Raw genomic sequence first — 23,215 nt, 5'->3', positions numbered from 1 at the left:
GAGTGCAAGTGGCAGAGGGACAGACAGAGGGAGACACAGAATCTGAAGTGGGCTCCAGACCCCAAGCTGTCAGCACAGAGCCTGATGCGGGGCTCGAACTCACCAACAGTGAGATCATGACCTGAGCTGAAGTTGGACGCTTAACCGACTGAGCCACTCAGGCGCCCCACAGACTTCAGTCTTAAATGTCAGTTAAGTTTTTATTCTTGGTCTTGGATCATGTCCTTGGGTCCTGTTTAAAGCCCTAAGACTTTGTGGCTGTGCTAGAGCTAAAGCTGCCATTGAGGCCCATGCTATTGAGCCCCAAGGCTCAGTTTCCCGGAGGCAGAAACAGCCGCTGATATAGTCTGGACCAGGGAAGGTAAGCGAGACCAGGGAGGGTAGGCGAGACAGCCAATCCAGGTGAGTTTAGGACTATAGCTCCCATGTCTATGCCCCGACCTCTGCCAATTATGCCTCCCTTCCTTCCTGCCACTCACGGTGACTGTGACCCCACCTTTGGGTGTGCGGTGTATGTAGGCCATGCTGCCATCTTCCAGCTGCACAGGTTGTCCATCCTCAAAGGAAAGAGGTTCTGTAATGAGAGCAATGCTTGCCTTTCTCTGGAGCTTGGTGCCTGGGAAGGGTCCCTCAGTGGGGGCTGCCTGGCCTCCCTCCATCTGGTAGAGGTGCCTTGGCATGCTCTCACCTTTCTGCACTGTCACTTGGTGAATGTATGCAGTGGTCCCATCCTCGAGCTGGATCACCTGCCCTTCAAGCAGCTTCTCTCCTGTGAAGGTGGAAATGGAGAGAAGCAGATTAGGCCCCAAAGAGGTGGGAGGGACACCTGCCTGCTTCTAGAAGAGGCCTGCTTGAGGCATAGTCTGCCTGTCTAAGCACAGGTAACATGTCCCCTGCTCCCTGCTTCCCTGGGCCTGGGCCCCAGAGGTACTACACATGAAGACATCTCACCACGAGGAAACTAACAGCTTCCAACAGAATCCTTTCTTCTCACTCAAGGAGGAGCAACTTCATTTATTATTCTATCCATGCCCGGTGAAGTGGGGACTTCCAACCTAGTAGTAAGTTTCTGAGACTGATCTAGAGAACAAAGAATGCCCTGAAAAATACATTCCTCGTCTGCCACTGTGGCACCATGCCCAGAACCAGACCTTCTAATAAGGCAGTATAGCTTAGTGGTTAAAAGCAAGAGGCTTTGGGGGCGCCTGGATGGCTCAGTCAGTCAAGCATCCGACTCTTGGTTTCGGCTCAGGTCATGATCTCCTGGTTCGTGGGTTCGAGCCCCAAGTAGGGCTCTGCACTGATAATGCGTGCTTACCTGCATGCACTCTCTTTCTCAAAATAAAGAAAGAAATTTAAAAAAAGAAAGAAAAAAGAAAAAAGAAAAAAAGCAAATGGCTCTGGAACAGCTTTGCCTCTTAACAGCTTAATAGCTGTGTGTTCTTAGTTTATTTAACCTCTCTGTGCCTTAGTTTCCTTCTCTTCAAATGAGGATTAAAAACTGTGTCTTCACTGGGTTGCTGTGAGGGTTAAATGAGTTAATGAGTAGAAGACAGTGACAGGAACATGGTCAGCCCTCAGTAAGTCTGTTTTTATCATCATAAACCCAATCTGCATTTTTGAAGGAATAGAAAATAAAGCAACAGGGAGCTTATGTGTGAATGCAGCTGTCATGCTACTGCGTATCCTCTAGGTCTTATTCCATTGCTGCTGTGGGGAATGTCTCCTTCATTCACCTCTGACATTTTTTCTTCTTTTCTCAAGTAGGCTTCGCACCCAGTGCGGAGCCCAATGTAGGGCTTGAACTCACCACCCTGAGAACAAGAGTTGGACGAGTAACTGACTGAGCCACCCAGGCGCCCTGACCTCTGACATTTTCCTTTCAATTTTCTTATAAAAAGAAAAACAAACCCGACTCACCTAAGGCAACCAGCAAGCAGTATAGAATATAACAAGACTCCAGAGTTCCTGAGATATTTCCCATCTGTTATTTCAGATGCTTACTGGGGAGCACCTCTAAGAGCAACGGACTCTTCTGTTTAGAAGTAGAATTAGGCCTCTCCTCACGTCCAGTGAATTTCCAAGGGGACGAGGGGGAAAGAGTGAGAAAGGGAGGAAGGGAGAGGGAAGAGTTCATGCCAAGTGGTTTGCTTATTCCTTTCTTCCCGAGCTTCAGGTTTAGGAATTTGAGTTCTTATGATGTGGGAAAAGGACCAGGCAGCTGCTTCTGGCTCAACTCTCTGCTGCCTCCCCCGTCAGAAGAATCCCCAAAGTTGCCTCCACACTGAGTCTTCTCGGGTCTGTAACCAATAGTTCTACAAGCCAGCCAAAGGCAGGTAAGGCAGAGACAAAGGTAAGAAGTAGGAGAAAGGCAGTTAGGGTGCGGGAGTGGTATCCCCCACTTCCCTCCCACCAGGAAGCCATGGGCTTCCCCGCATCTAACACTTTATCTGTTGTGGCAAGGGCACCACACTTGGGGTTCTGAGAGCATTAGCAGAACTTCTGCTAGTACAGTGGCTATTGCTTCAAGGCAGGAGACAAAAGGTTGAGGAGAGTTATTGGAGAAAAGGTTTCAACCTAGAATCACCTCTCATACCAGAGACAACAATGGGGAGAGCCAGGGACAGGGAGAGCAGTTCACATCCCACCTCATATCCCATTATGGAGAGGTGACCAGATGTTCCTGTTTGCCTGGAACGGTTTCAGTGCATTTTTATTCATAGCACACTCTTCCACCCTCAAAAGTGTTGGGCCTGAATAACACGTTTTGTGCCTACCCTAATTACAGATAAGTCTCATAAAATTTCAGGGCTTCCTGCTGCCTAAGCTGGACTCAGAAGGAGCTGCCTGCCAACAAAGATGAAAGCACCCTGGTCAGGAGCTTCAGAGGAGCTCACCAGGGAGAGAGATGCCTTTCAGAACAGTGTGGTTCCAGCTCCAGAAGGCCAGCGCGACCCTCAGGAGTGTGCAATCTGTTGTGTGTGAGTCTGCGTACACACACGTGCACACATTGCAGCACCGTGCAGGAGCCAGAGAACAGGGATGGGAGAAAGCTATAAATGGGGACGTGGGGGAGGCAAAGAGACCCAGACATAAGAAAAGAGGGTGGCTTTTTCAGGCCAAGTGCGGCCACTTGCTTTTTATTCATTCACTCGACCATTAATTCACAGCAGAAGACCAAGTCACGAGAAATAATTGGGTCTGTGCAGCAGCCACAGCCATGTCTATACTTCCTAAGTTCTTCCATCCCACTGAGACTGTAGCGGAGGGGCAACATCTGTGATGGGAAGTCTGCAAACACACAGTTTTGGGCTTCAAAAGTATTCCAGGCACACCTGGGTAGCTCAGTCCGTTGAACATCCGACTTCGGCTCAGGTCATGATTTCATGGTTCGTGGGTTCAAGCCCCACATTGGGCTCTGCACTGACAGCACGGAGCCTGCCTTGGGATTCTCTCTCTTCTTTCTCTGCCCCTCCCCGACTTGTGCTTTCTCTCCCTCTCAAAATAAATAAATAAACTCTAAACAAACATAAAAAGGTATTACAGGAGCACCTGGGTGGCTCAGTTGGTTAAGTGTCCAACTTTGGCTCGGTCATGATCTCAGTTCGTGAGTTCGGGCCCCGCATCAGACTCTCTGCTGTGAGCACAGAGCCTGCTTCAGATCCTCTGTCCCCACCTCTCTGCCCTTTTTCTGCTTGTGCTCTCTTTAAAAAATAAACATTAAAAAAAAAAGTATTCCAGACAAGTTCCACTCTCCAGAAAACAAAGCCAACCAGACCCACACATCATAGACAGTTCTTGACAAACAACCTTTCCAGAAGGCAACCCTTCCCCCCATATTGTCATATGGAAAGAGCTTGCTGATGAGATGAAGGGGCCTCTTTGTCGTCATCAGGAAGCAGACAATTTAAAATAAAATTAACAAACAATTTATCTGTACACTTGGAAATTAAAACACACTTTCACAATGTATTGAAACGAAGGAGGGTGATGTTGTAATGACAGTCCTTCATGAGGATGTTCACAGAGTCTAAATTTATTTTGAGAGAGAGTGCGCTCGCATGCGCGAGACCAAGTGGGGGAGGGGCACAGAGAGAGGGAGACAATCCCAAGCAGACTCCTTACTGTCAGTACAGAGCCAACATGGGGCTCAAAATCACAAACCATGAGATCATGACCTGAGCTGAAGTCAAGAGTTGGATGCTTAACTGACTGGCCAGGCGTCCCCCCGCCCAATCACAGAGTCTAGAAGAGGCAAAATAAAGGGTAGGAACAAGGCAATGTTTGCCCAGTGTTGTCCAAGGCAGGCCATCTGGTGGGCCTGAGAATGCAGGTGGGAAAGGAGGCTGTCATGACTGTGCATAGGCCCTGCCCTTCAATGACAGTCAGTTCTCACTCCATGTCCACCTTGATTTTCAGTTCCTTGAGAATTGAATTTCAGGTGAATCCAAATTTCAGATAAACAATGAAGTCTTTTTTTTTTTAGTGTTTAGTGTTATTATTTTACTATTTTTAAATATTTATTTATTTTTGAGACAGAGAGAGAGCAAGCATGCGCAAACAGGGGAGGGGGACAGAGGATCCAGAGCGGGCTCTGCACTGATAGCAGAGAGCCTGATATGGGGCTCAAACTCACAAACCACATGGCCTGAGCTGAAGTTGGATGCTTAGTCAATTGAGTCACCCAGGTGCCCCTATTTTACTATTTTTAGTATTCTGTCCCATGTTTACAAATATCCATCCCATTCAGTATTTGGCACATACTTGTACTACCAAATTATTCATTGTTTATCTGTAATTCAAATTTTTTATTTTATTTTTAAAATATTTTTATTTATTTTTGAGAGAGAGAGGGAGAGAAAGAGTGTGAGTGGGGGAGAAGCAGAGAGAGAGGGAGACACAGAATCTGAAGCAGGCTCCAGACTCTGAACTGTCCGCACAGAGTCCCACACGGGGCTCGAACTCAGTGACCCACGAGATCATGACCTGAGCCAAAGTCAGACGCTCAATGACCGAGCCACCCAGGCTCCCGTTTATCTGCAACTCAAATTCAATGGTATACCCCGTATTTTTATTCCTGGAAACCTGAGTGGGGCCTGAGGCATGAGATCTATAACTGGGTGTCCCCCTCTGTGCCTAACCTTGCTTGAAATAAAATAAACTGCTTCTAGAAAGTACTGAGAAACTGGACAGGGAATTATTTGAAGAGCAGGAAGTTATAACCACCACTGTGTTCATTCGTTTCCACAGGTTTTATGAACTACTCTTCACATGTAAGGAATCCTGCCTTCCAGAGGTCTTGGTTGCTGCAGCTGGGCTAGTCTGATTTTCTAGGCTGGCCTGCCTGGATGGCACTTTATTTTAAAGCGTTCCCTTTTTGCCAATTACCTCAAGAAATTCTCATGCAGAGTAAGTTGTGGCATGCAGGTGGGAGGACAGAGTGGGGGTAAGACTCTTAGAAGGGGACACTCCTCTCCAGAGGCTGGGGGAAAGGGCAGGATTCTGAGGTACCTGGGAATACTCACCTTTGACAGCTTGCTGGACATAGGCTGTCGTCCCATCACTGAGGGTCACCGTCTGCAGCCCCAAGCTCTCCATGGCAAACTGCTACTTGTATACTCAGACATGAAGTTGGCTTCTGGCCAGCACCAAGAGCCACAGCTGAGGTCAGAGATTTCCTTCTGGGTCACAAGTCTGAGAAAATGGACAGTCAAATTATGAGTTGTATACCTTCCTCCTGCTACAAGGATCTACAAGGAAAGAGTGGATGAGGCCAGCCAAGAAGAAAAAGAGATGAATTCTTCCAAGTATACAACCGTGTTGGTTTTTTATGAAGAAGGTTCAAAACATACCTATTTAAGAATTCTTGAAGTTGAGCACACGACAGAAGCACACCAAACTGTTTGTAAAACCCACTTTTTTTTTTTTTTCCTTTCTGAAGTTTACTTATTTATTTTGAGAGAGGGAAAGAGTGCTCTACTGGTGCAGAGCCCAAAGTGGGGCTTGAACTCACGAACTGTGAGATCATGACCTGAGCCAAAGTCAGACACTTAACTGACTGAGTCACCCAGGTCCAATCAAAACCCATCTTTAAATTCACTCTCCTCAGAAGGAAGCCCCGTTGAAGGCAGGCTGCCAACCCCAAGCTGCTGATTCTCTCTACACATTCTGACATCTCTCCCACGCTCAGATCTATCCATCCACTGGCCTTGCTGGCCATCATCAATGAATATCTCACAGGCATCACTAACAGAATGAGTCCCCAACAGAACTCACAATGGGCTCCCCAGAACTGTTCCCCTTCCAGTAGTCCCTATGCCTGGACTGGCATCTCTGCCCACCCAAAATTGGTGGGGTCATCCTTGATTCTTCCTTTTCCCTCAAAAATCTCGATACACCACTATCTGACACCATACACAAAAATTAACTCAAAATGGATTAAAGACTTGAATGCAAGACGTGAAACCATAAAACTCCTAGAAGAAAACATAGGTCATAAGCTCCGTGACATGGTCTTGGTTCTAATTTTTTTGGGTCTGACACCCAAAGCAAAGGCAACAAAAGTGAAAATAAATAAGTGGGACTGTATCAAACTAAAAAGTGTCTGCACAGCAGAGGAAATCATCAACAAAATGAAAAGGCAACCTACCGAATGGGTGAAAATATCTGCAAATCATATATCCAATAAGGGGTTAATATCCAAAATAAAGAACTTATATAAGTCAACACCAAGAAACCAAACAATCTGATTAAAAAAGGGCAGGACCTGAATAAATATTTTTCCAAAGAACACATCCAGATGGACAACAGGTACATAAAAAGATGCTCAACATCCCTAATCACCAAAGAATTGCAAATCAAAGCCATAATGAGATCTCACTTCATACCTGTTATAATGGCTATTATCAAAAGACGCAAAATAACAAGCGTTGGGAAGGATGCGGAGAAAACGGAACCCTTGTGCACTGTTGGTGGGAGTGGAAATTGGTATAAAGTGGAAAACAGTATGGAGCTTCCTCAAAAAATTAAAAATAAAACTACCATATGATCCAGCAATTCCACTTCTGGATTTTTATCCAAAGAAAATAAAAACACTAACTTCAAAAAAAATAAAAGCATCGAGCATTATTTACAATAGCCAAGACATGGAAAATACTTAAGTGTCTATGGATGGATGAATGGATAAAGAAAATGTGGAGCATATATAAAATGGGATATTATTTAGCCATAAAAAAAGGAAATCTTGCCACCTGTGATAACATGGATGGACCTAGATGGTATTATGCTAAGTGAAGTAAGTCAAAGACAAATACCGTATGAGCTAACTCAGAAGTGTCTTTAAAAAAAAAGACTCCAAACACCCAAACTCATAGATACAGAGAACAGATTGGTGGTTGCCAGAGGCAAGGGTCAGGGGTGGGCAAAATGGATAAAGAGAGTCAAAAGGTACAAATTTCCAGTTATAAAATAAGCAAATCACGGGGATGTAATGTATAGCATGATTGACCATAGTTAATAACAATACTGTGTTGCGTATTTGGCAGTTGCTAAGAGAATAAATCTTAAAAGTTCTAAACACAAGAGAGAAAGTCTGCAATTATATATGGTGAGGGATATTAACTAAACTAACTGTGGTGATAATTTCACAATATATACAAATATTAAGTCACTATGTTCTACAACCCAAAACTTAGTATAATGTTGTATGTCAATTACACCTCAATTAAAAACAATTTTAAAAAACTTAAGAAGTATATGTACCTATTTCAGGTGAGTATCACCTCTCACATCTTACCATTGTTAAGAGCCTCCTAAAGTATGTCCTCAAATAAACTCTTGCCTGTTTCCTATTCACTTTGTAATACTGTGTCAGAGTGCCCTTAAGAAAAAGTACAGGGGCATCTGGATGGCTCAGTCCATTAAGCATCCTACTCTTGATTTCAGCTCAGGTCATGATCTCATGGTTTGTGACTTCCAGCTCCACCTCAGGCTCTGTGCTGACAGTGCGGAGCCTGCTAGGGATTCTCTCTCCCTCTCTCTCAAAATAAATAAACTTAAAAAGAAAAAAAAAAAAGTACAAGTCTACATCCGCTACTTCCTTGATCAAACTCTTGAGTAGCTTGCTATGGTCCTTGGACTCCACCTTGTCAGCATGGCTCCCAGCCATGATAAATCCCTGCAGCCCTGGGCGCTACCTCTTCCTGGTACTCACACTAGAGTCCTACTTCAGTACTTATCACTACCTCTTTAACATTTGTTGCCCACACAAGACTTTGGGCCCCAGCCTGGTTTTTGGTTCACTGTGGGCTCTCCACAAATCCTTGTGGAGTGACTCACCGGGTCCTTGTGTGCAGGGAGGGATGTGCTGTAGCGTCCTGCTGGCAGGACTTCCTTTGTACTGGCATACAGCCTGCTTGAGCCAGAGCCCAGACTTATGAAGCCTTGTTCTAGGTTTAGCAGTGAAGATTCTTATTGCCACCCATCCACAGAAACCCCCTGGACTTGGGATTTGGACTGCCTACTTGATTCTCACTGATTTCAATTAGTGCTGCCCAAACTGTTTTCACATCAGGGCACCCAGAGAGAAGGATATTTGTATATGGCAGATGCTGCTATTCGAAGCCAGGAGCAACCAGCTGGGGTTCTGGCAGGCCCAAGGCTGAGCGGGTCTACATGACTATAGCCTACTTGTGACACACCTGTTGGGATGTTCTCCTTTAGACTTGGTGTCCCCACTATCCATAAACATTTACTGAATGGGCCAAGGTACTACTAGCAGTAATAGTGAACAGTGCTGTAGAGCTAACTGTGTACTAGGCATTTTATATATAGTAACTCATTTAATCCTCACAACGATCCTGTAATTAAATAGTATTATCCTCACTTCATAGTTGAGGGAATTGAAGCCTAAGACACTAAGTAACTTGGCTCAAGGTTGCACAGGTAGTAAGTATGAGAAGAGGATTTTGAATCCAGGCTATCTAGCTCCAGAGTATGCTGTCATATACTTTACTCTGTAGCCTAGTACAGAGGTTTTTAGACGGGCGTTTTTAGGTCTGGCGACCTGAAAACACTTTTTTGGCATGTGAGCTTGTGCATTTTTCTGAAAAGAAGGGAGTTTAAGATTGTCATGAGAGTCTTACAGGAATTAAAGGTAAAGCACCACTGGTCTAGATGGGAATTCTGACATCTGACCCATATTATCTGGTCTACTAGGTTCCTGGCAGTGACCCCAACCTTGCCCAGAGCCTTGATAACCACAAGCTCTGGTCCTGGCCTCTCTTGGTCTGCTCCATGACCCTCGACCTTCAGAGTCTTAAGCAGGGAGAGAAATTCTTTTGGTACCCTGCTTCTGTTAACAGCATTGTCAGAAAAAGGATGCATATGAGACCTAGGTCTGGAAACAAAGCAGATTATGGGTTGAAAAAGGATTACAAAATGGCCTCAAATCTTTATGGCTGGCTCCTGTGGCTGCTGCTGCAATAGGTGGTTTAATTCAGCACATCTGTACTCTATTGAGACATTCTGAGGAAAACCTGTGGCATGGTTAAGAACGCAGGTTCTGGAGTCAGACAGCCTGGGCTCTAACCCAGGTTCTACCTCTTTGAAGCTGTGTACCCTTGGGCAAGTAACTGAACCTCTATGAGCTTCAGATTCCACTTGTAAAAAAATGGGGATAATAATAGCACCTTCACAGATTGCTGTAAGGATTAAATAAGGTCACATATGTCAGCATTTAGCACAGTGCTGCCACATAAGAAGTACCCAAGAAAAACTGGCTCTGCGGAGGGGGATGGAAGAAAAACCTAAAGAGAAATGCTTTTGAAGCAATGGGTATTCTTAAACGTAGCCAAATAGTGGAAAGAGCCCTGTACTAGGAATCTGCAGAAATGGTTTCTAATTTTTTTTTTTTTTTTTTTTGAGAGAGGGAGAGAGTGCATGGGCACACGAGCAGGGGAGGGGCAGAGAGAGGGAGAAAGAGAGAATCCCAAGCAGGCTCTGAGCTGAGAGCACAGAGCCTGATGCGGGGTTTGAACTCACGAACCATGAGATCATGATCTGAGCTGAAATCAGGAGTCAGATGTTTAACTGGATTGAGCCACCTAGGTGCCCCTATATTAATTAACTCTTTCAAAATCTTAAAAATAACCCTACACAGAAACAGGTACATTATTTCCATTTTATGGATGCAGTGACCAAGGCTTAGACGTAATTTATTCCAAGGTCCCACAGCTAGTAAGTGCGGAAGCCAGGATTCAAAGCCAGACTGGCCGGCCCCAGAGTCCATACCTCTCAATATCTGGTGCATTTCTTCCTTCTGCTAATATAGTGTGACACAATGTCAGCACTCAAAACACTTGACTATTGATTGTTTAACTTTCATCTCACCCACTGTAACTTAGACCCAGTCCTCCTGGACCTGACCACAATGGAAAAAGGGAATAGCTGGTAGCCACATTTCCCAAAATAACGCTTCTTAGACTCAAAGAAAACAAATCTCCACTCTTTTACATGTTCTCATGTGCAGGCTAAATATTCAATTTTCCTCCTTAAGCCCATAATATAAACCTTTAAAACAGTCAACTCTTGCTCTGTAACTTTTCCTGATCTCCGATGCTGCCTTCCAACAGAGCCTGGCTGCGGGTGGTGAGAAGGTGTTTTGTGGCTGCCAGGCATATACAAGTGTCTGATTGCCATTTTTCTCCCTTGCCTTTGTGAATCGATGCTCTACTCTGAATCCTTCTGTGCCAGTACTGAACTAACAACAATGATACTGGCAGGGCCAAAGAGAGGCTTGTCACTGTCTCAGGATGGCTGTGACTGAGCATTTCCTGCCTGCACTTGACATTTCAGATTCATAACTCCTGTGGCCTTTTGAGAAAGGATGGAGGGGGAGCAGGGGCAGCTGCTCTGTTTTCTCCTTGTAGGGTATAAGGTTTGCCAGCCCCCCAGTGACCTAAGCTGGGTATTAGGGAGAGACAGACTGGGGGCTGGGGGAGGGGTGGATAATAGCCATGATAAAGGGTAGAAATGAAAAGGAAGTACTCCTGGGGTGCCTGGGTGGCTCAGTTGGTTAAGTGCCTGACTCTTGGTTTCAGCTCAGGTCTTGATCTCAAGTTTGTGAATTCGAGCCCAGCACTGTCAGCACAGAGCCTGCTTGGGATTCTCTCTCCCTCTCTTTTGCCCCTTCCCACTTCTCTATCTCAAAATAAATGAACTTAAAAATTTTTAAAAGAAAAGGAAGTATTTTGGACTCTACCATAACTTGCAGCCAGCTTCTGTTTGTTGACTTTTTAAAATGAACATGGGACACCTGGGCGGCTCAGTCAGTTGTGTGTACGACTTTGGCTCAGGTCATGATCTCGCAGTTCGTGAGTTCAAGCCCCACATTGGTTCTCGGTGCTGTCAGCCCCATGTCAGGCTCACTGCTGTCAGTGCGGAGCCTGCTTCAGATCCTCTGTTCCCCTCTCTCTGACCCTCCCCGGCTTGTGCTCTCTCAAAAATAAATAGAACATAAAAAAAAAAAAAAAAAGAAAAAAAGAACTTAACCTGGCTCTGATGCAGGAAATAGCCCTCTGGCTTCATAATATATAAATGTTTCCTAATGTAAAAACATAAATTATAATTTATCTGGAAGAGATAACATTTGGAAAAGCTTTTCAAATACTTTGGATCTTTAGGTCTTTCCACGAAACAAGATGTGCTTCAATTATCTCCTCAAAGCAGAAAAATAAGGGTTATGAAAGACAGGAAACTAAACAGTAGCCACATATTTGTGTTTCTCCACTTTGGCACGGTTCAGATCTAATCTGATCCACACGCAAGCTAGGCTTTGCCTTGACTACAGGCACCTGTTCACTATTCCATCATTTTCTGCCAGTCCAAACTCCTCGGACATTTGAAATAAGGCTTTCTGTACTCTGCTTCAGCCAGCCCAGAGGGCAACTGTATTTAAAGCCAAAAAAAGGAAAAAAACCCAAAAAACAAAATATTCACTTGGCAAGAGAAGAATGTTCAACTTTGGGGGGAAGAAAAGACTTAATTTTCGCTCAGAAAATTCCTCATTTGGAAATAAAAGTTCTCAGAGAGGAAAAAGTGACATTAGGTTGGAAGAGACAGAGGCTCAGCAAGTCAAGTGGCAAACAAATTAGAACCAGATTTGGAAGAGCTGTAGTAAAACGATTCAGTATTTGTTATTATAGAAAAAGACTTCAATGCACACACAAAAACCTTGGTGAAAGAGGCTTGGTTCTGTGGGTTTCCAAACACTAAAGAGAAAACAGGAAATTAATAACAGAAACTTGCACACATTTAAAACATCAGCTAAACATCTCTTTGCAAATGGCACAGTGATTTTAAAAGCCCAAATCACTTTTTAGTGTGGTTCCTATTTAGCTACTACAATTTTATAGATTTGAATTAGTCACAGAAAAGAGTAATTAGGCAAAACGGATTATTTTTAATTCCAAAAGGGCAATGAAAATGCAGACCTCTTTACTGCAGAACAGAATTCATTTAAACTAAAACAGGTAACTTAAAAACTTAATTTTCAGTCATAAGTTTAAGAATTTTAACACCTTAGCTCGTAAACACCCAACACAGAATCACGGCTATTTCAAATCCACCTTTAGTCCACTGAAAAAAAGTCCAGAATAAAGTCATTTTGGAGGGGGTGTACAATGGGTGTACATTATACCAATATGCAAATTAATACAGATATTATCAAGTTACATCGGACTTGTTTCTGGAATTCAGCCTGGGGTCACTGCTGGCTTGAGAAGGGCTATTTGAAAATGAAACATGCCATCAGCCATCAGGAGGAACTGGATCATCATAGTTATTTAGGTACATAGTGTTATTTAAAAAACATCACCCTGGGACAAAAAGGTTAAATTTATGCCATCAGTTCATCAAAATGGAACAATACCCAAATCTCAACTAGGAAGAGAAGGTAGTTTTAGCTTCTGAATCAAAAATCAAGGCAAAAGAAGAGTTAGGTTTAAAAAAAAAAAAATCAACATTGGGGAAAATATTGAAGAAAGAAAACATAAGACACGATATTAAAAACACATGCAACTTAAATATACACTTAACAATGGTTAAGATGGTAATTTTTTTTTACATGTATTTTACCACAACAAAAAAAAATTAGGTGAAAAAAAAACACATGCAGACATATACAAACCTCCAATAACAGTCTCAAATTCCCACTAGACAAATAAGGCTATAATATGAATTCATATAAGCAAAAACACTAATAGTAAATAAATAATACAAAAAAGGTTCACTGTCATTAGTAATTAAACTACAAGAAAGAATAATCATGGTGGTATATATTTACTCAATTACCATAAATCAAAGTATTAATATCCAGTAAACAATGAGATACCACTACACGCCTATCAGAATAGCCCAAATCCAAAACAGCAATAACACTAAGTGTTGGCAAGGATGTGGAGGAACAGGAACTTTTATTCATTGCTGGTAGGGATGCAAAATGGTACCGCAAAACAGTACTCTGGAAGACAGTTGGGCAGTTTTTTACAAAATTAAACAGTCTTACCAAATGATCCAGCATTCCTACTCCTAAATGAGTTGAAAACTTATATCCACAGAAAACTAGCACATGGATGTTTATAGCAGCTTTATTCATAATTGCCAAAGGCTGGAAGCAACTAAGATGTCCTTCAATACACAAAACTGTGGTATATCCAGACAATGGAATATCATTCAGTGATAAAAAGAACGACTGGGGCACCTAGGTAGTTCAGTTGGTTAAGCGTCTGACTCTTGATTTTGGCTCAGGTTATGGTCTCAATGGTTGTGAGATGGAGACCCATGTCAGGCTCTGTGTTGGGCTTGGAGCCTGCTTAAGATTCTCTCCCTCTCCCTCTGCCTCTGCCCCTGCCTCCACTTGTGCTCACTCGCTCTCTCTGAAAGAAAGAAAGAAAGAAAGAAAGAAAGAAAGAAAGAAAAAGAAAAAAGCCACTAAGTCATGAAAAGACATAGAGGAAACTTAAATGCATTTTGCTAAGTGAAAGAAGCCAATCTGAAAAGACTACATACAGTATGTTTCCAACTACATAACTTCTGGAAAAGGTAAAACTGTAGAGACAATAAAAGTATCAGTGCTTGCCAGGGGTGCAGGGGGAGAGAGGAAGGATGAACAGATGGAGCACAGGGCATTTTTAGGGCAGTGAAATGATTCTGTAGGATACTGTAATGGTGGACATATATCTGACGTTGTATATTTGACAAAACCCATAGAATATATAGCACAAAGAATGAACCATAATGTAAACCATGAACTTCAGTTAATAATAATACGTCAATACTAGTTCATCAATTGTAGCAAATATACCACACTAATGCAAGATGTTAATAATAGGAAAAACTGGGAACTGGGGCAGGGAGGGGAGTATATGGGAACTGTCTGCATTTTCTATTCAATGTTTCCATAAACCTAAAAATGCTCTAAGCAATAGACTCTATTAATAAAAACAAAAATCCAAACATCAGTGTTGGCAAGGCCAGGAGGCAGGCACAAATGTGCATTGGAGATGGCACTAGAGACAGCTCCAGGCTCTCCAGGGCAAACCATCAATGCTTAACCCCACCAGGGGTTAACCCCACGAGGAAAGGTTCAGAATCTGAGATCTAAGAACCTCATCTTCATAATTTATTCCACAAAGAGAATGCACAGAAAACAGCACTACTTGCACAGGATGCTTAAGCCTTTTAAATAAGAACCATGAAGACCATCTGGATTAATGGAAGAAAGTCAACAAACTAACACTAAGTAGTGAGACATAAGGTTGAACATTCACTCAGTTTCAACTTGCAGAAACCTAAACTCCAAGTGAGAGGAGAGGAAAAGAGGCCAAAAAGAAATGAACGGGGTATAACCTTAAAAAAAAAAAAAAAAAAGTCGCTGGAATGGAAAGATACCAGCATGGAGTAGAGAGGTGCTTCTCCATTGGACACTAAACACATTTGCTTGGTTATCAGCTCCTCCCTCTTGGGGTTTCCTTTTATTCTTCCCACAGCCTGCCCATCACTAGCTGTACCTCATCCCTCTGATGTCCTGCAGAGAAAGACATTCCTCCTTTAATTCATGCAGTCTAAGGACTAAGGTAGGGAACTTCTTCCTCTAGAATTTTCCTTCTTTCTAACCACAAGAGGTCTAGCAGTTGTTTTTAAATGTGGTATTCCTCGGGGTGCCTGGGTGGCTCAGTCGGTTGAGTGTCCAACTTCGGCTCAGGTCATGATCTCACAGTTCGTGAGGTCGAGCCCCACGTCAGGCTCTGTGCTGACAGCTCGGAGCCTGGAGCCTGCTTCAGATTCTGTGTCTCCCTCTCTCTCTGCCCCTCCCCTGCTCATGGTCTGTCTCTCTCTCTCTCTCTCAAAAATACATAAACATTAAAAAAAAAATAAATGTGGTATTCCTCAAACTGGGCTGTGTTGTGCTTTGTATGTCTTGTGGCATAGAGTGTCATGGTGGGGCCCTATCATTCAGTATCCTATGGTGATCTCTGGGGAATCTGTATATTCTTCACTCAGAGCAATGTCCATGAGGCTGTGGGGAAACAGGCAGAGTCTTACCTTGCTGGGGACGGGTGGGGAGGGGCAGAGTATACATGGGTACGAACTCTGTGTAGGGCAATGTGGCAGTATCAATCAGAAGTACAAATGTGCCTACCATCTGACCCAGCAGATAGGTCATGTATGACATGTATGTATGTATGTAGACAGAACATGTGGAAAATGGCACAGGTCTAAGGTTCGTCATGGCATCCCTGTATGCAGTAATAGCAAAAACATTAAAAGCAGCATAAATGTCTATCAATATGGAATTTCTATACTATGTAGACATAGTTAAATGAGGAAGGTCCTTACATACAAACACACAAAGATCCCCCAAAAATATTAAATTTAAAAAATGGCAAAATATAAAACAATGCCTTCTGTATGCTGCCACTGGCATGCAAAAATCTGTAGAAAGACAATCAAGAAATTACTAAGTAGGGTTGCGTGCAGAAGGGTAACAGAGTGACTGGGGAATAGCAACAGAAGGACGACTTTTCACTGGACTTACAGACCAAAAAAAAAAAAAAAAAAAAAAGTTAGCCTCATGAATGTTAAATACACAAATGTATTTATATGTTAAATAAACAAATATAAATAAATGAACAAAAAAAGAAACTCTGGAAGCATGCTTTGCATTCCTTTCGTTGGCTACAGGAATATCTACGGTTCTGCATTTGTGAGGCATGGCTAGTCCAGTGCTGACAGCATAGATTCTGTTATACAGCTTTGCAGCAAAACCAAACCTGAAACTTTAGCTTCACGGCTCATGGATCGTATGGAAAGGTGACCAAGCTGAGCATGAGGCAACAGCAAATCTGCACAGGATCTGAGAACAGGTTGGTTCTAGCACGTGTGTCCCCAGCCTGGTTACAAGGGTCAGTCTGGCTGAAGTGGTAGCTAGGCAGGGGCTGCCTTTCTCCCTCACTGCTTCTGTGGCTTCAGACGGTACTTCTTAGGTTGAGAGGACGATTTTCTCAGACAGAGAGAACTCTGGTCTCAGGTACACCCTTGACATCTAAGCCTCAGGTCAGTTCCACAGTCTCAAGGAGCCCCCAGGTCCTTGGTTCTTATCGTAACTGCATGGGTGCCATGCTTTATCAAATACCCCAAAGCAGCAGGGACTCCCAACAAATGAAGAGCGATACAGTGAGAAATAGTACCAAACTAACAAGTTCTATCTGTGCTTCTCGGAGATGAATCATTTACTGAGGGCAAGCCAGGAGTAAATGTTAACCCAGAGGCACCAGAAGAAGTGCTCTGACTTCCAGCTGGTGACAATCTAATGTGCTGTGAGGCTTTGAACGTCACATTCAACATCACAGATCTTTTCCGATTCTGAGCTGTAAGTGAGGAGCCTAAATAGGCCCTTCACTTCTACCGGCAAAACAAAGACAACCGTGAGACCCTCACATCAATACATAGTTCTCTACCTTGACTGAGCGCTGCCAGGGCAAGAGGCATCCAAGGTTTCGTCAGTAGCTTTTGGCCACCAGTTAAAGACAATAGCTTCTGCTGCACTTGGATTTGTATCTCAGTGGTTTTTTCCACTCACCAGGACAAAATTTCCCCATTCTGTTAAATGAAAGATGATGATTACATATCTACTCTAAACAAATTTTGTGGGTGATCTGTCAGTGAAGATGGGCTGTATCCTGTGCTCTTGTTTAGCTGGTCAGAGACTCTCCTTACAATATAAACACTGACATCTAAATGATACATGGATAAACATGGCACAGCGACTATGCTTCCAGATGCAGTGAAGGGATTACTCTGCCACAGTATGTTTTCCTTAAATTGGACTCTTCTAGGGGGAAAATAACACACTCCTACTTTCTGTTATACTGCTTATAACTTGGCGTAATCAGCACCTAACAAAGAATGTGTCCACAACTGAGCTCTTTGCTCAAATTTGAATCCTAAATCAGCTCCACTTACTGGGAATTCATTCTAATTGAAACTCTCAAGGCTGGATTTGAAACCATCTACTCCAGAACCACGAGCTCCTTAAGAGAAGATCCCAACAGAGGAGTAAACGTTGAGTGAAAGAATGAGGGAGGGAAGGAACGGAGCCCCACTGCCTTAGCTCTGCCCCAGCTCTGCCCCAGCCCCAATGACCACTTGGCCTCACTTGAAACATCATCTTGCTTCATCTCTGACATCCACGTTCACTGTTTTCCCAGACCCAAGTCAGTAACAGGCTTTCCCTGGCTCATGTCACACCAGACCACTGGTGTCTGGCCTGTTTCCTCTGCACTTAGCAGCGAAGCTGCACCAGGCAGCTGGTCTGTACTGTTCCACGAGGGCACAGCTGCATCTTCTCCATCACTGTATCCTCTGTGCCCAGCACACGGCAGGCACTCACTGGGTATTACTTTAGCAAAGGAAGGATGGATTCTTAACACCAACACTGCTAGCTGGCATAGGGCTCAGCAGTTTTCAAAATGCTCTTCGATGTACAGATATGTTATCTTGTTTACTCTGAGCACGAATTCGTGGACTCTCACAATGGGCGTGGGCTGAGAAGATGGCTTGTTTCTAGTCTAATGCAGGCATTCTGCAGATGAAGATATGGAGGCCAGAACTGCTGAAGAAGTTCCAAAGGATCACGCAGCTAGCAGGTGGCAGAGCCAGGCCTCACTCCTGAACTGCCAGTGTTCTACTGTACTGCCCTGTCTCTTGCTCAGGAACAGTGTTCTTTCAGTTCTCAGGAGAGCAGAAATTTACTCATGTCTAACAACTTGTGTATCCAGTGGCTTATGCAACATCTCCATGCCCAAAAAGCACCTGAAACTTGACACACTCAAAAGTTAGTTCCTTATCTATCTCTTCTCACAACCTACCCCTCCTCCTGCTTCCCCATTTCACTAAATGATAACTCCATTCTTCAGTTGCTCAGGCCAAAAAGGAGAGAGCCATCCTCAACTTCTTCTGTTTCTTTTACATGCCATATCTAAGCCATCAGCAAATCTGGTGGCTCCTCTCTCTCTCTCTCTCTCTCTCTCTCTCTCTCCACGCACACACACACACACACACACACAGCCAGAATCCAACCACTTCTCACTTTTCCACTGCTTTACTTTGGATGCAAGCCACCAACTTCTCTTGCCTGGACTCTTGGAGTAGCCTCCTAACCAGTTTCCCTCCTTCCACTCTTGCGTTCTATGGGTCACTCTCAGCAATGCAGCCAGAATGATCCTGGATGTCAGATCACATCACTCATCTGTTTAGAGCCCTCCAATGGCTTCACTCTCACAAGGCACAAAATCTTAATGTGACCTGCCACCAATCCACTCATGCTCCCACATCTCTCCTGCTGTTTCCCCTCTCTTACACTACTGCAGCCATACTGGCTGGCGCCTTTATGTTCCTCGAATGTAGAGTATACGAGGCATACTCCTGCTCTGGGGCCTTTGCACTTGCTGTTCCCTCTGACTGGAACACATTTCCCCCAGATATATGCTTGGCTCACCCTCTTAACTTTTTGGCTCAAATGTTACCTTTTCAGTGAGAACTTCCTTAACCAACCTATTTAAAATTTAACACTGACTCCAGGAACTCTCTCCCTTCTCTGCTTAATTTTCTCAACATAAATTTTACTTGTTATTTGTTTTTGTATGCCTGTCCCCAACAGGTGAGCTTCTTAAGTCCAGGAACTTTGTTTTATTCACTGCTCTGTCTCCAGGTACTAGAAAAGTACCAGGCCTCTAGCAGGGAGTCACCAAACATTTGTGGAATAATGAATGAATGAGTGAATGAATGAACATCCATACCTTTAAGATGTCCCAGTAATCTAAAGGCCTTAGGCCAAAAATGGAAGACCCTAGTTGAGCTCTGGTCTCCCGTTCACCTCCCCCCACTCCCTTCACCTTCTCACTTCCAGGGCAATAGGTGCTGGTTACCAGGATGTTACAATTCCTGCGCCACCAAGTACAAAATTCTGCAGGGTGCTAATTTTTGTTTTTAGCGCCCTATCTCACAAACAGAAAAGGTCAGGGATAGGTTAGACTAAATATACTACTTAACCTAGATAATAGTACTGACTCAGTAACATTTGCGTTGAGGTGTTTTCCAAGGAACAGTGCTAAATTTGCACTTGTTCAACTAGCTTTTTTTTTTTTTCCAACTTTTATTAGGGATTTCAAACATACACAAAACTAGAAAGAACAGTGTAACGTATCCTATGAACCCAAATCCACAACTTTGGCAATTACCATCATTTTGCCAATCTGGTTCCCCCTATTCCTGGACCGTCTTTGCAACTCCCAGTAAAAATTTCACATTGCTGTTTTCTTGAAAACTGGTCTGTATATAACAGACCCTGGCCTTGTAACCATTGCATTCTATCAACAGCGGCAACCAATCTCTCTAGTCTTACCAAACATACAGTGAAAACAAGTACTTACACCCATTCCCTTTTGCAACCAATGACTAAAAAAGGAAGTGTCTAAATTCCAGACTGTTTAAATCAAGGGACTTGCCCATTATGCGTCTAGAGGGATTTGGGGAGGGGGGTTGTTGTGGCTACAAAATGAACATAGACGCAAACTGTTTTTACTTGTTTGTATCTGATGCAGAATTTCTGAGTTCATTCAATCCAGTCAGTATTACTGACTACCTCATAATACAGACACTAGATTAAGATGATATTAGATAAAGAAAACCCAGCCGCTATTCTGAAGGAAATCACAGTGGAGCCAGGGAGTAGGTTGAGAAGTACACAAATAACTAAGATCCATGGCAGAATACGTCCTGTGCCCTAAGAAAGATTAAACAAGCCTAAGGCAAAAGCTTATTTTTAAAAATCAATTTGGGAGCACCTGGGTGGCTCAGACTTTGGCTCGGGTCATGATCTCCTGGCTCCAGAGCTCGAGCCCCATGCTGAGCTCTCTTCTGTCAGTGCAGAGCCTGCTTTGGATCTTCTGTCTCCCTTTCTCTGACCCTCCCCGCTTGCATTCTCCTTCCCTCTCTCTCTCTCTCTCTCCCAAAAATAAATAAATCTTAAAAAAAAGATCCATTTGTAGACCCCAGGGTTTACCCTTTCCTTAACTCTAGTTTTACTCTCTGCTGTTATGTATTATTATATAGCCAACAAGAATATTGTAGGAGACCTGGGAATTTGGTGACCTACAGAAAAGACTCTTGGATGTGGTCTTTAATGTCACATTTTGCTATTCACCATCCAGTCTTCCGGTGGGAGGGCACTTGAAAGTCCTCCCAGAGCTGAAGAAACAATGGGGCTAATTCAATGCAGGCAGAAACCAACTCCAAAGCATTCTACCCTGAGGGCATATATACCAAGCCACTTCAGAAACAGAACAGGATCATGGGAGTGTGTCCAGGAGACGAGGCTAAATCAATTCAGAAGGGTCTCCAAGATCTCTCTCTCTCTCTCTCCTTGCTACCTAAAGGACTGTGATCATGGTGACCTACAATCAGAAGTTCCCAGAGAAGCGTGTAGTTCCTTGGACTAACCAAAGGGACCAGTGAGGTTTGGCTGCACAGTGCTGTGTGAGAAGGAAGGAGAGCTCAGAGTGGCAGGGTCATTTACGCAGCCCTGGAGTTAGATGCACAGAAGAATGGAAAAGGAGGAGTTGGGATGAGAGGGACATTTGCATTATAATCAGTGTTATCAAAATGGGTGAAGTGAGAACAGCTGGGAGAAAAAGAAGAGGAAGGATGGAAAAAGGTACTGTGAGAAGGGGCAGGGATGCAGGGAGAGGAAAAAGGGGAAGATTCTGGTTTGTAAAGGAGATCACTGATGACAATGGGGAGGATGCCATGGGATCTGGGAATATAGGAGGCAGAATCTCAGGGGGATACTGGACAGAACGTGAAGAGGAGGGAACTTAGAATGTGAGGATGTATAGGTTATGAAAGATGGGTTCATGCTGGGATGGAAAGGGCTCATTTCATTGAAACTAGGTAAAGGAAATCAGTAGATAAAGGGCTAGTTAGATGAAGTCTTTGGGTAACAGGACAAGCTGTGGATGGTAGAAAGGAGGCAGCTAGAACACTGAGAAGAGACTGAAAATAGGGAATTATATGACTACTGGGCCAGCGGGTTTTATTTAGAGTATATGAATTCCTGGGGGGAAGGGACTTAACAGTATGAAAGGGTTTGGCGGAGAGCTCGTTGAAGTGGCAGACCCCTTAGGGTGAGTGAGATCATGTAGTAAGGGCTGTGAGAGGATATCTAGACAAAAGGTGAAAAGAGGTATTAAGGTGCAGGGGACTCCAGGCACATGGGGTGCAAAGTCATGAACAATGGGTTGAGGAAGTCACTAAGCCATGAGGCAAAGGATAATAGAGACCTTGGGGGGGGGGTGGTCACGGAATGAGCTGATGTTGGGCTTAGGAATCATTAGAAAATAAGGAACAAGAGGCTCAGGGTGACCTGGAAAACTGTGCAGGTTTGGGGACAAGAAAGTCAATGGAGCCAGTAGGTTTTGAAGACCATGGGTTCAAATACTCGCTCTGCCACTTATCTGTCTCAGGTTCTTTATTTACAACCAAACCAAACCAAACCAAGAGAAATGGGAAATGGTGGTGGATATAGTAATACCAACTTCTTGGGGTTGTTGCAAGGTAAGTTTAATTTATACAAAGCCTGACACCCAGTAGGTGCTTGGCCAATCATAATTAAAGATGTGTAAAGAATAAGAGGAGAAGGCCATAGCAGAGAGAAGAGAATGGGGATTCCAAGAGCTTGGTGGTAGAAAAGTAATGTTAAGGTATGGGCCCTGTCTTCATTGTCTGTTGAATCCCTATCACCCAGGACAGAGTAAGATCCGTAAGAGCTTCTCAGCTTAGATTTAAGGGCTCCCATGGGCCAGGCATGGTGCCAGGTACTTTGCATGCACCATCTCAGGCAAGACTACTATCCTCCCTTAGCAGAGGTTGAGGCTGAGGGTTCTTAGAGGCTAAATGGTATGCCTGAGGTGCCACAGCTGAAGAACCAGAGACTAGAACCAGGTTTCTTATCACATCAATGCCCCTGGCTTTGCAAACATGTTAACTGATGGGGCCTGAGCAAGGGAAATGGGTATGGACTATTAAGAGTGTAGAGGGTCAAGGGAATGAGGGAATAAGGCTCATGAAGCAAGTAGAACCTGAGGTGAGGTTACAAGAGTAAACTTCTAGGGAGGGTACAAAAATGATTGCAAACAAATACCATCTTGACTGAGAACTGTAGAATTTCACAGCTGGAAGGAAACTCTGAGATCATTTAACCCAACCTTATCACAACACAGACGAGAGGCTGAGGCCGAGTGAGGCAGGGACCTCTCCCAGGTTTCCAAAACACAACGGTGGCAGAGCTGGGACTTGAGTCTGGGACCAGACAGACTCAATCCAGAATTCTTTGATGCCTCCAACCATTACTAGTACTTCATATTCATGTCTACATCTTCCTGGGCACTGGCATGGTGCTGGGGCACTTGTAAGTCATGTGTTGATTGACACTGAGGGGCTGAGGGTGCAGAGAGAGAGAGAGATGTCAGTGGGGGTGATTTTAAGATGAAGCGGGAGCATGGAATGAAGACCATGAGGTTACAGGGCAAAGAAGGGATTATCAGATGTAGAAGGTTATGTAGATGACGACTGGGTGGGAAACTATTGGAGTAGGGCT

The 23,215-nt window shown here is 43.8% G+C and overlaps 1 protein-coding gene across 8 annotated transcripts in view; it reads right to left on the bottom strand.

Annotated features, from left to right (window-relative positions):
• ZNF76 (zinc finger protein 76) overlaps positions 1–23,215 on the bottom strand; it is a 32,954-nt gene that overhangs the window by 8,862 nt on the left and 877 nt on the right. For 7 of the 8 annotated variants that reach the window (XM_060615278.3, XM_060615276.3, XM_060615279.3 and 4 more), the window contains exons 2-4: positions 5,526–5,694; positions 689–769; positions 497–574 (exon numbers count right to left, since the gene is read on the bottom strand). In XM_060615278.3, the coding sequence (XP_060471261.1) occupies positions 497–574; positions 689–769; positions 5,526–5,598 (232 nt within the window). In that variant the 5' untranslated portion in view covers positions 5,599–5,694. Of the gene's footprint in view, positions 1–496; positions 575–688; positions 770–5,525; positions 5,695–17,018; positions 17,161–23,215 lie in introns of all 8 variants that reach the window. The other variant, XM_060615277.3, reaches the window with a different exon arrangement.

This window comes from Panthera onca, chromosome B2, assembly GCF_046562875.1.
Source record: "Panthera onca isolate mPanOnc1 chromosome B2, mPanOnc1 haplotype 2, whole genome shotgun sequence".
In the NCBI taxonomy this organism is placed as follows: domain Eukaryota; kingdom Metazoa; phylum Chordata; class Mammalia; order Carnivora; family Felidae; genus Panthera; species Panthera onca.
This window is presented reverse-complemented; position numbering and strand designations above follow the sequence as displayed.